The 11,120-nt window shown below is 54.4% G+C and overlaps 1 protein-coding gene across 1 annotated transcript; it reads right to left on the minus strand.

The window, feature by feature from the left end:
- On the minus strand, positions 1–11,120 carry Rnf207 (ring finger protein 207). Its single transcript, XM_059256297.1, has 17 exons — positions 10,930–11,120; positions 10,218–10,350; positions 8,931–9,075; positions 8,764–8,845; positions 8,616–8,691; positions 8,415–8,540; positions 8,067–8,113; positions 7,242–7,314; positions 7,100–7,168; positions 6,623–6,691; positions 6,454–6,551; positions 5,673–5,859; positions 5,373–5,558; positions 5,096–5,147; positions 4,710–4,827; positions 1,322–1,396; positions 1–127 (listed from the first exon to the last, which is right to left on the minus strand). Exons 1-17 carry the CDS (start codon positions 11,118–11,120, stop codon positions 1–3), a joined length of 1,854 nt encoding a protein of 617 aa, XP_059112280.1.

Below are 11,120 nucleotides of genomic sequence, written 5' to 3' on the forward strand. Positions count from 1 at the left end.
CTACTTGGGCCTGGGGTGGTCTTGCTTCTTTAATGGAGGCCCTTCTGGGAGGCTTCCCAGGGCCCAGCTGCTTCCGTGGGGCTCAGATGCCCTCTCTCTCTTCTCAATGATGCTCTCTGTGTCCATCCTAAAGGGTAGTTTGACATGAGCTGGATGATTCCACTCCACTTTCACTATGTCCATCCTGTCAGCTTTCATGATGGAAGACCTTTCCACACCCACACAAGTGTGCCTCTCACGAGAGCTTTGCCTCCTCCAGTGAGAGTCTCCCCACAGGTGACAGCTGTTAGTAGCTCAGGCATCAGAGTATTCAAGCATTTCAATAGCTCGGAGTGGGAGCCTATAAGCTGGGGCTGCCCTAAGCACATCCTTGTATGGAAGGGTCAGACCCACCTGCTCTGTCTTTAATACACTGGTTCTAGACCGCTCTAGAATTCCCAGCTGCACAGAAGACCTCTTCCAGGGACTAACACTTTACTGTTTTGTTGTGTTTTTATTGTTGTTTTGATTTGGGGTTTATAGCAGTGTAGTCCACCTGGCCTCCAATTCACTGTGCAGCCCAGTCTGGCTTAAAGCCCCGGCAGTCCCTGCCTCCATCTCACTAGTACAGTGATTACAGGTGTGTGTGTGTGTGTGTGTGTGTACTCGGTGTTATATATGTACATGTGCGTGTGGGAGCCGGAGGACAGTATTGTTCCTCAGCGCCGTCAGTTCACAGGGATTGGGTTCCAGCTGCTCAGGCTCCCTCCTAGTTCTCACAGACTGCTGTGGGAGCCGCTGGCTGGTGCCGCAGGCGAGCCCAGGTGCCTTCGGTTCCCTTTATTTCTGATTGTTTACCCTTTTCAGGAGCTGTCCCCATCACAAGTTATTCTCTCAATAAGAACCTTGCCCTTAACTTGCTTCCAAGGATGCCAGCAATATGTGGGTGACACAGGGCATTCCTTTTTGAACAGTGCACATCCCCTTGATGCCTACATCACCCTGGTAAATTGGTTATATGTGGCCAAAGGAACGCTCCATGTTCCCAAAGAGGCCTGTGAAACAGCAGGGTCTCTTCTCTTTCCTTTTGTTTGCCATTTTGGTGAATCACTGGAAGGTGTGTTTGGGGTTTTTTTTTTTTTTGTGTGTGTGTGTGTGATTTTTTGCTTGTTTCTTTTAAGACAGGGTCTCACTTTGTAGCTCATCCTCTGCTCAAACCTTGTTTGTCCTGAAGTCTGTCATTGTGTTAGTCTCTAATCGTATCACACACACACACACACACACACACACACACACACACACACACACACCCCTTGCTCATGTTGGGAAGACGCTGTTTTACCTGGCTGAGGTCTCGTGGTCCCTGCCGTCATCAGTCATGCTCTGCTCTGTGTTCTCATCCACGGGTACCTGGAATCTGGATAGCAGAGACCGCTCGAGGGCAGTAACGTCCCTGCTGGGGGCCTTAAGCTCACACTGCACCAAACCACAGGGCAGCAAACCTTCCAGGGCCCACCCACCACTTCTCCCTCGGTTTGGGACTGTCTGCCAAGCCCAGTGTGGCTTGTCAGAGCCACTGTCCACAGTAGCGTGCAGGCCCTAGTCAGGCCTGGCTTTCACAAGCTGTCTTCTGGTCAGAGGAGACACCTCAGGGAACAGACGGTGGGGCCAGGTGGCGTGGAGTGGCGGCTTGACGGACTTTCTTCAGTTGGCAGTGTGGTGTGGGGAGGCCCCGTGAGACAACCTGCATCATGAACCATTCAGGCCTAGGTCCGCAGTGGGAGCTAGTGCAGCTGCCCCAGGGGAGCGTAAAGGCCACTGTGGCCAGGGTGCTGTGTAGTCTGACAGAGGGGCCCTGGAGAGCTGCCATGCCCTAATGGGATGTGAATTGCAGACTATTTAGAAATGGCCGCAGGGTATGTTGAAGGGCACAGTAGGGTTGACTTGGGGGGTCGTAGCAAGTGACAGAGTAAACAGGCTGAAATGGGGAGTTCAGTCTGGGTCTTGGGGTGGGTTAAAAATGGGAATGAATAGGCGGTGGTGGCGCATGCCTTTACTCCCAGCACCCAGGAGGCAGAGGCAGGCAGATCTCTGAGTTCAAGGCCAGCCTGGAATACAGATCAAGTTCCAGAACAGCCAGGGCTGTTACACAGAAAAACCCATCTCAAAAACAAAACCAAACAAAAAGGGAACAAATGAGAACGGAATCAGGTCAGCTCCCAGGCTTTGATGACACCCGATGCCACTGACCAAGATAAGGGATTGGATGTGGTGGGGTGGTGTCCAGAGTTCTGTTGGCCACTGCGGAGCTGAGGAGCCTTAGACACCCTGACAAGAGAGCTTCCAGGAAGGACGTAGCTGGAGTGAGTCTAGAGCACAGGAATGCTGGGGTGCATGGGAAGTGTCTTTCACTTTAAAACCAGAGAACTGGGACTGGGGTGGGATAGCTCTACATAGTACATGTGCTCGGAGTACTCGAGGTTGGGTTTAATCCATACATGCACGCGTTTGAGTGTGTGGGGGGGAGAGAACGAGCAAGCACAGGGGGATTAATGGGGTCACTTCCGGAGAGAGTAGAAGGTGAGGCATGCCTGGGATGAGCCCTAGGAGAAGCTCTTATTCAGGCAGCTGGCTGAGGAAGGAGCAGCCAGGAACCAGGAGGATGGCTAGCTACAGGGGACAGTGTGTAAAAGACGCACACTTAAAAATGCCAGAGCCCAAGGTGAGAAGCGTGCATAGCTCCACACAGAGGCCTCCCCGGAAGGGAACGGGAAAAGGACCGAAATCTGACAGGGACATTTCAAACACAAGAAGACCTGCTGGCACATGGGGAGCCTCGCCTCGGAGACATCCCCCAGACACACCCTGCCCACCTACAATTGCTCTGCTCTTGTTTCTGGCTGAGTAGGTTCATGGTCACCTGCAACATGGAAAATAAGCACCTGGACAAAGACTGACTCAGAGGAAGCCCGCCTCAGGGGCAAGCTGCCCGAAGAAACCAAGGCCTTCCACTCAGCCTCAACTGGCGAGAGAATCCTCAGGAAACAGCAGGAGCTAGGAACAGTCAGAGCACCAGAGGGAACTGGAAAGTCAAAACAAGATGGGGCCTGCTTCCAAGAAGGAAGACCTAAGTTCGATTCCCAGAACCCACAGAAATGACTCCTGTGAATTGTCCTCTTTCCTCCACATGCCTACACATACATGTACAGAGACGCAAAACACTAAATACTTTTTGGAGATAGGGTTTCACTATTTAATCCTGGCTGGACTGGACCATATAGACCAGGTTGGCCTTAAACTCACAGAGATATACTTGCCTCTACTTCCTGGGTTCTGGCATTAAAGGTGTACAACCAGCACATCCAGCCAAAAAAGAAAAGAAAAACCACCAAGATCAGCAAGAAGACTGGAAGAGATGTGAGAAATTGTCTAGAAAGTACACAACAGAGGGAAACGGTGAAGTGGAGGCCAGTGTCCCATCACAGGAGCGCTGACAGAGACTTGGGCAAGTCAGCAACTGATTTCAAAGAGTGTGCCAGATCCCAAACCAAGAGGTAGGAACTCCCAGAGTGTGCCAGATCCCAAACCAAGAGGTAGGAACTCCCAGAGTGTGCCAGATCCCAAACCAAAAGGTAGGAACTTCCAGAGTGTGCCAGATCCCAAACCAAGAGGTAGGAACTCCCAGAGTGTGCCAGATCCCAAACCAAGAGGTAGGAACTCCCAGAGTGTGCCAGATCCCAAACCAAGAGGTAGGAACTCCCAGAGTGTGCCAGATCCCAAACCAAAAGGTAGGAACTCCCAGAGTGTTCCAGATCCCAAACTAAGAGGTAGGAACTTCCAGAGTGTGCCAGATCCCAAACCAAGAGGTAGGAACTTCCAGAGTGTGCCAGATCCCAAACCAAAAGGTAGGAACTTCCAGAGTGTGCCAGATCCCAAACCAAAAGGTAGGAACTTCCAGAGTGTGCCAGATCCCAAACCAAGCAGTAGGAACTTCCAGACTAAGAGAAACCACTGTCGCCCATCCCAGTGGCTGGAAACACCTCACTGTGTGAAATTCAGGGCAAACTTCCAAGAAGAGTGAGTAGGTCACAGTACATGGTTAGGGATCAGAAGAACTCAGCTGGTTTGGAGACATCACTGGAAGCTAGAAGGAACAGAGGCCCCTGCCTTCAAAGCACAATTGTCCCCAGTCTAGAATTTCCAGTCCAGAATTTAAGACTCAAACCATCAGTCAAGTGAGAGGTAGAATGAAGGGAATTTTCTGACCCATGGTGCCTCCACACAGGCCTCTCTCCAGAAGCTAATTTACACTCTAGCTGGAAGATGGGATCCACCACATAGAGGAAATGGGAGGAGACAGGAGACAGGGAGGGCACCTGGAATTCCAGCTCCTGGGCCCAGCAGAACATCTGTAGTGAACGCGTGTCACTTTGACTGACCCTAGGGTCTCACTCATGCTAGGCACGAATAGCTGAGATTTCAGGCCTGCACCATCCAGTCTGGTGTGATCATAATAACACTCTGGTGCCTGAGAGGGACTGGTCCAGACCTGGCTGGTCAACCATGAGTGGATGAAGGTGCTGGCTACATGGAAGCCTAGCCTCAGGCTCATGGCAGTCCTCCTGCCTCAGCCTCTAGAGTACACCACCACTTCTTTGGCAGACTGTTAGATTCTAGTACATGCCTGGCCTGCTGGCTTTCCTGCTGGCACGTTTCCCACACATTCTCACCTGGGCTCCAGTCGCTCCTTCACCCTGGCAATGGAGCGGATGTAGGGCGTGATCTGCTTGGTGATGGTGGTCAGGTAGGCATTCTCCTGCTTCAGCTGGAGAAGGTCATGGAGCTGGGCTGTGAAGCCAACGCCAAAGTGTTGGTTGTTGGTGTTAGACTCTTGCTCCTAAGCCTGGTACCATCTAGAGATCCCAACTGCCAATGACCGTCTGTGATCAAAAGGAGCAGCATGTGGTGTGGACATCCCACTCACAGGATCCTGCCCTCCAAAGCAGTTGTGAGATCCAAGCCAAACACTAGGGGGAGAGCAGGGCATGCGCAGGCATGGTTAGTGGCCACTCTCCCTCTCCAATGTGGATTAACACTGAGAGCCACTGCCAGGGACCTTCATAAATCTCCTGCTGGGTAGCCACTCGTTGGTAGGAGTCCTCCCAAATCTGAAAGAGAAGAGTGACATGCTGTTTGAGGTGGGCGGGAGTAATTTCCCTGACAGTGTTTCTGCTCTGTCACACATACCGATCTGGTCCACATTTCCCAAGAGGAAATCCTCCAGGCACAGAACCCACAGCGTGAGGGTCTGGCAGAACACCATGCCAGATGCTTGCCTTGGGGTAGCCATGTGCCTTCTGCAGCCGGGAATTGATAGAGCTGGGGCAAGTTACCTCCTGGAAGATTGCTCTCATGCCTTCCATGGAGGCATATTCAGAAGCAATCTGTGTGTCCAACAGTAGGGACCTGTGCAGGATGTCCCCCATGATCTCCGCCTTGATGAGGGAGTGGTGCTTGGTGAGGTCTCGGTGTAACTCCTGGACCTGGTCCTTGAGGTTCTGCACCTCTACCTGCAGACCCTGTTGCAGAATGTAAGTGAGGGCGTAGAATACTGCCAGGTCCTCCAATGGAGGAGTGGATCTTAGTGAGGAAGGGGTGGGGCCCCACTCCAGTGCAGATGCCCAGCCCCTCACCCGATAGGAATCCTCGTAATGGCGGCAGTGCTCCGTGAAGGGTGTGTCCTCGCCCTCGGCCAGGAGAACCTTCGTGCTCATGGAACGATGTGGCGAGGGTTTGGGGACGGGTGACCCTGACATCTTTCCCACTGGGGAGGGACAGCTGGGTGTCTTCAGCACCTTGGGGCTTGAGCTCCCTGCCAACCTGCCGAGAAAGCCAGTCTGCAAAGGGTAGAGGGCCGGTCTTCCCCTCCCCAACCCCCTGGGCTGCTCAGGGAGTCACTGTCCCCTCAACCAGCTGCAGAGTAGAACTACTGGAAGCTCTCAGGGGTCCCAGGCAAGGCCAAGGTAAGAGCGCCCACTTAATTTGGTGATTTCTAAAAGGCTCCCCCCAGGTTGGATCTGGGCACACCGATGTGCAGCTCACTCCCATGCTGGGCACACAAGGTCCGAACTAAAAATGGTCTTTCTTGGTCTCACACACTGGTTTCACTACTTCTAAACTTTCCGAGTCTCTGATTTTCAGCTGGGTCGAGAACTCTGATTCACAGTGACTCCAGGCACCCCGAAAGTGTCCTGCCCAGCCTGCTTGAGGGGACTGTGGAGGAGGTGAGGAGCGCCCGGTCTCTCAGCTGTCTAGGCTTCCTGCCCCAGCGTCCTCAAGGGCTGTTCCCTGTCTCTCCCTCCCTCTCAGACTGTCGCCTAGACATCAAGTGCGGAGCTGGGTGCGCTTGCGACTCAGCAGGGAAGAGTAGTGCGGGAGCCGGTGGTCCGGTCCGCCCGCCTGGTTGGCGCTCACGTGTTGACGACGCCAGCGGTGGACACAGCTCTGCGGGGTCCCAGCAGCAGCAGCGGCTCCAGGCAGCGCGCGAATTCTGCGCCGTGGTCGCTGGCGATCTGGACCGGAGATTGGGTCATGAGCGGCTCTCCCCTTCCCGGCCCCGACTCCCGACAGGGCGTCCACACACCTTGCTGCTCTGAGCCGGTCTTAGGCGATGCGGCCGCGTGACAATGCCTTGCAGCCTCTCCATCAGCTCCTGCCGCGGGGGGAAGGGCTCAGGACGGGGGTGTGTGGCAAGGAGGTGGCAGCCAGGGCGGGAGAGAGAAGTGGAGGACTTCAAGGCTCTGGGGCTAGTCTGTCATTTTACCTGTCTCCCTTAGAGGCCTCAACCCTCCTCTAGGACTGGTCCATACACAGGTACCGCCCACATCCTTAAGAAGGGAGGTGAGGCTCACGCAGACAGATACTGCAGTTTGGTGGAATGAAGGCTTATGCTCACTGTCTTTTAAAAGGTATTCACTTGCCCCCAAAAGGGCTTGTAGTGGAAGGGAAGAGAAGTCCAGAGACCCCAATCAGGCCTGCAGGTGATGTGAGACAGGAGCCTCTATGCAGGACTGGGCTCTAGGTGGGCAGAGAGGGTCCTGAAGGAGCTGGGGACACTCACATAACCCAGATCCAGAAACTCAGCTTTGCTGGCCAAGCTGAGGAAGGAGGAGCAGATGACCAGGTGAACCTGCAGGAGGGTGCCATGCTCAGTGCTTGGACTGTGGGCTGGGTGTCCAGCCCTACACACCCTCAACACTTACCTGCAGGGTGGGCAGCAAGGAGGCCAGGTGGGCAAGCTGTTCCTTGAAGGCTTTGTCCTTTTCTTCATATTGGCTGGGGAAAGGGCAGGCTAGGCTGTTTGGTCTCAGGGGAGCGGTGCCTGCCCCACCTGGAGGATATTTGGCTCTGCAGCCCTGTATCTTTACTAGTGAGCATGTGTGAGCATGCATGTGTGTGCATGTGTGTGTGTGTGTGTGTCCATATTCATATGTGTGCATATTCCTTTGTGTGCCTGTGTGACAGCGTGTGTATGCATATGTGTATCATGTATACATATACATATGGAGGGCAGAGGTCTACATCAGGCATCTTCCTCAATAACCCATCACCTTATTTTTTGAGACAGTCTCTCACTGAACTTGGAGGTCACCAGTTGGCTAGACTGTGACCAGTGAGTCCCAAGGATCCTCTTGTCTCTGCCTCCCCAGGGCTGAGATTATAGGCATGCCCACTGCATGCTGGGGATGTGCTTTGTGTCTTTGTGTTTCTGTGGCAGGGGTTTTACTGACAACCATCTCCTCAGTTCTGGGTTTTGATTGTTGAAACAGAGTCTCCTGTAGCCCAGGCTAGCCTTGAACTCCCGACTCTCCCACCTCTACCCTCCGAGAGTTACACTTGCAGGCAGACACCATGGCTGCTTCCTCCCAGCTTTGTAGTTCCTTCCCTGTGAACACGCTGACCACTTTTGGTGGCAGCCACCTGTGTGTCTTGTCCACCGTGTGAGGCAGAGCCAGGTCGGCCAAGGCTCAGGCTCAGAGCGGGGACTATGGAGATCAAGGTAGGGGCAGTGACTTGCCATCACTCACCTCTGCACAGTCTGCAGCAGCAGGGTTTTCCTCTCAGCCAGCCTGTCCTGGGAGAGACAGCCCATCACTGACCTACACACCTGGCTCTGTCATCTCCTACCATAATGCCTTGGGGCATAGACACAGGCAGCATGCTTAGGGCAGGCCCCTGCCATGTGGCCAAAAGGCCTTCCTCCTCCGTGTATGGAACTGCCTGAGGGCCTAGGTGCCCGACCTTAAATGTCACCAGACTAGGATAGCCTCTGGCAACTCTCCAGGCAACTGTGGCTAACCCAATTTGATGTAACACCCGGCACTATACTGTAAACTCCATGAGGGTACCTGGGAAGTTACTGACCGCACCCTCACCTGCATGCTGCCAAAGAGGGCGTGGATGGCTGCCTCCTCCTCAGCTGCACTGTGCCTCACCTCCTCCACCATGGACTGTAGCAGCGCGATGGCCTCTTTCGCGGCTGTCTGCAGGGCTTTCACTGCCTGGGGATAGCAGGGTCTCAGCCTCATTCCCGCAGGTTCTCACAGCTCCCACCCCCACGCCGCTTCGGCTCTCACCAGCACTGCCTGCTCCAGCCGCTCGCAACCTTGAACATAAGCGGACTCCAGGTCCACACAGTGGGCCCGGCTCTCCCTGTCGAGAGGCACCCAGTAAGACCCGATCCATCCCCACCCCACCCACTCCCTGTCTGCTCCCTCTACCCACCCCTGCATGTCCCGAAAGCAGCGGATGCACAGCAGCGACTTCTTGTCGGTGGAAAACATGATGTAGGGCTCCGAATGGAGCGCTGTGGAGGGGGCAGGGGGCGGTGATGAGAGCCTAGAGACATTCCCGCCTGGTCCCCACCCCTGACCACGGTGTGCCTCACTCACCACACTTCTGGATCACGTCGCGGCTGCGCTGGCCCAGGGCTACGATGTCATGCCTTGCGAACATGCGCGCACGGTGCGTTTCTTCGCGGCAGCGTGCGCACAGGGGCTGCCCGCAGGTGTTGCAGAAGTACGTGGTCTCTGCGTCCTGAGGACCGAGAGCTGGTTCAGGCCAGAGTTCTAGAACTCAACTGAACCCAATAATAGAACCACAGCCACCGCGTGTCACTGAGTGCATCAATCCTAGTCCAGGCAAGTGGTCCGGCTAAATGCAGCTCCTTCCTGCAGTCCCCAGCAGCTGAACTCCAACATTGTAAAAACTACATTTATTGATCCAGTTGTGCATGTGGGTGAGTGCCCAAGTGCCGCACCATGAGAGTGAAAGTTGTCCGTCTGTCCGTCGTCGTCCCCCCCCGCCCCCCTCCCCCGCCCCCGCGTGCGCTGAGTCCAGGGCTTAGGGAAGTGACCATAGCCATGGCTTCGATCCAGCAAATCCTACTTATTTTTAAAGGTTTATATTTTTATTTCATGTGCTTTGGTGTTTTGCCTGCATGTATGTCTGAGTGAGGGTATTGGATCCCCTGGAACTGGAGTTACAGACAGCTGTGAGCTGCCATGTGGTTGCTGGGAATTGAACCTGGGTCCTTTGGAAGAACAGCCAGTGCTCCTAACCACTGAGTCATCACTCCAGCCCTGAAGCCTCTTACTCTTTACATTGGCAGTCAAGGCCATTTCTTCAGAGCCCCCACCCCCAACTCTCTCCCCTCCTGCCTGTTCTCTTTACTTTCGTGAGGTTTCTCAGCTCTTGCTCAGCATGCTGGTTTGAGGCTGTGTGCTCCTGAGCTTCTTTCCTGCCATAGGGCCATCAAACCTCTACTGGCCTTTGCATCAGGGGGTGGAAGCCTTGCCTTCAGCTCCCTGCTCTCTCTCCAGCTACTTACAGCTGCACAGTATTAGCTTTAGCTGCTTACACGTGCTTAAGTAGTAGGGGGTCCTCAAGGGTACCCCAGGCCTGTGAACTGAACCACTGATCCCATGACAGCTCATAACTCCACCCTGACCTGGGGACCCTAAAGTTAGCTCTCCCTAAATTGAATGGCCTCTGCCTCTGCCACTATCTGGTTATTGGCTCAAATCATTTTTTCTGGACCTTGGTTTCCCCACCCATATGTATGATGGGGGCATGGTTGGAGGCTGAGGGATCCCAGGCTGGAGACTTCACTGCTGGATGGTTGTTGTACATCGGGCAGGCTGTAAGTATTGGGCACCCACCGCCTTCTACTTCCTCACCTGCTTGCTGCATTCCAGGTCACAGTTGGCACAGTGCACAGCCTCCACACCATCCCCAGAGCTATCCACCAGGAACTGCAGCAGCCGATCCACCGGCGGGAGCCCACTAGGACCCTTCACCAGGGTCTGGTGCCTGCAGAGAGGCTGCAGCCAAGATCTGGACACCCTTGCAGGAAGCTCTACCCACTACCCTTCACATTCCAGACAGGAGCTAAAAATAGCAGTGTCAAGGTAGTGGGGTCTGCTATAAATACAGCAGCCAGCTTGTCCTGAGGGCCCTACCCCGCTCAGTGTGTGTGTGTGTGTGTGTGTGTGTGTGTGTGTGTGTGTGTAAGCCTCTTGGCATATTGCATTGTGAAAGGCTATGCCACCCCAGTGGACCCTCTCATATCACTGGAACATTTTGAGCTATTTTAGTAATTGTGTTAACCTAAGATTTCCAGGACACACCCCTTCCAAAGGAGTTGCTAGGAGTGTCCTCACCTCTTCAGCCCTACCCTAGCACCCTGACTCTGGGAAGCTTGTAACGATCATCTAACTGCCTCAGTTTACCTGACTAAGCTACAGGGGGTTGGGTTGGTTCCCATACGTCTGCTTATGACAGCGGACTGTTTCCACCTCCTCCGCCTAGGCTCGGAACCTCCCCATCTACACTTGGCCTCTCAACCAGGACTAGAGCCAACTTCACCCTCTCTGGGCTTGGGGCACTTACTGGCACAGCGGACAAGACAGGCGGCCATCAGTGGCCCGGCCGCGCAGGCAGCCAGCACAGAAGTCGTGGAAGCAGTCCAGCAGGCATGGGCGCTCGTACTGTGCATGGCACAGTGGACACACGAGGGGATGGCCACTCGCAGCATCCAGGGTACCCAGGCCCTCCAGAGGCGCAAAAATTGCTCCAGACAT

This window comes from Peromyscus eremicus, chromosome 2 (assembly GCF_949786415.1).
Source record: "Peromyscus eremicus chromosome 2, PerEre_H2_v1, whole genome shotgun sequence".
Classification (NCBI taxonomy): Eukaryota; Metazoa; Chordata; class Mammalia; order Rodentia; family Cricetidae; genus Peromyscus; species Peromyscus eremicus.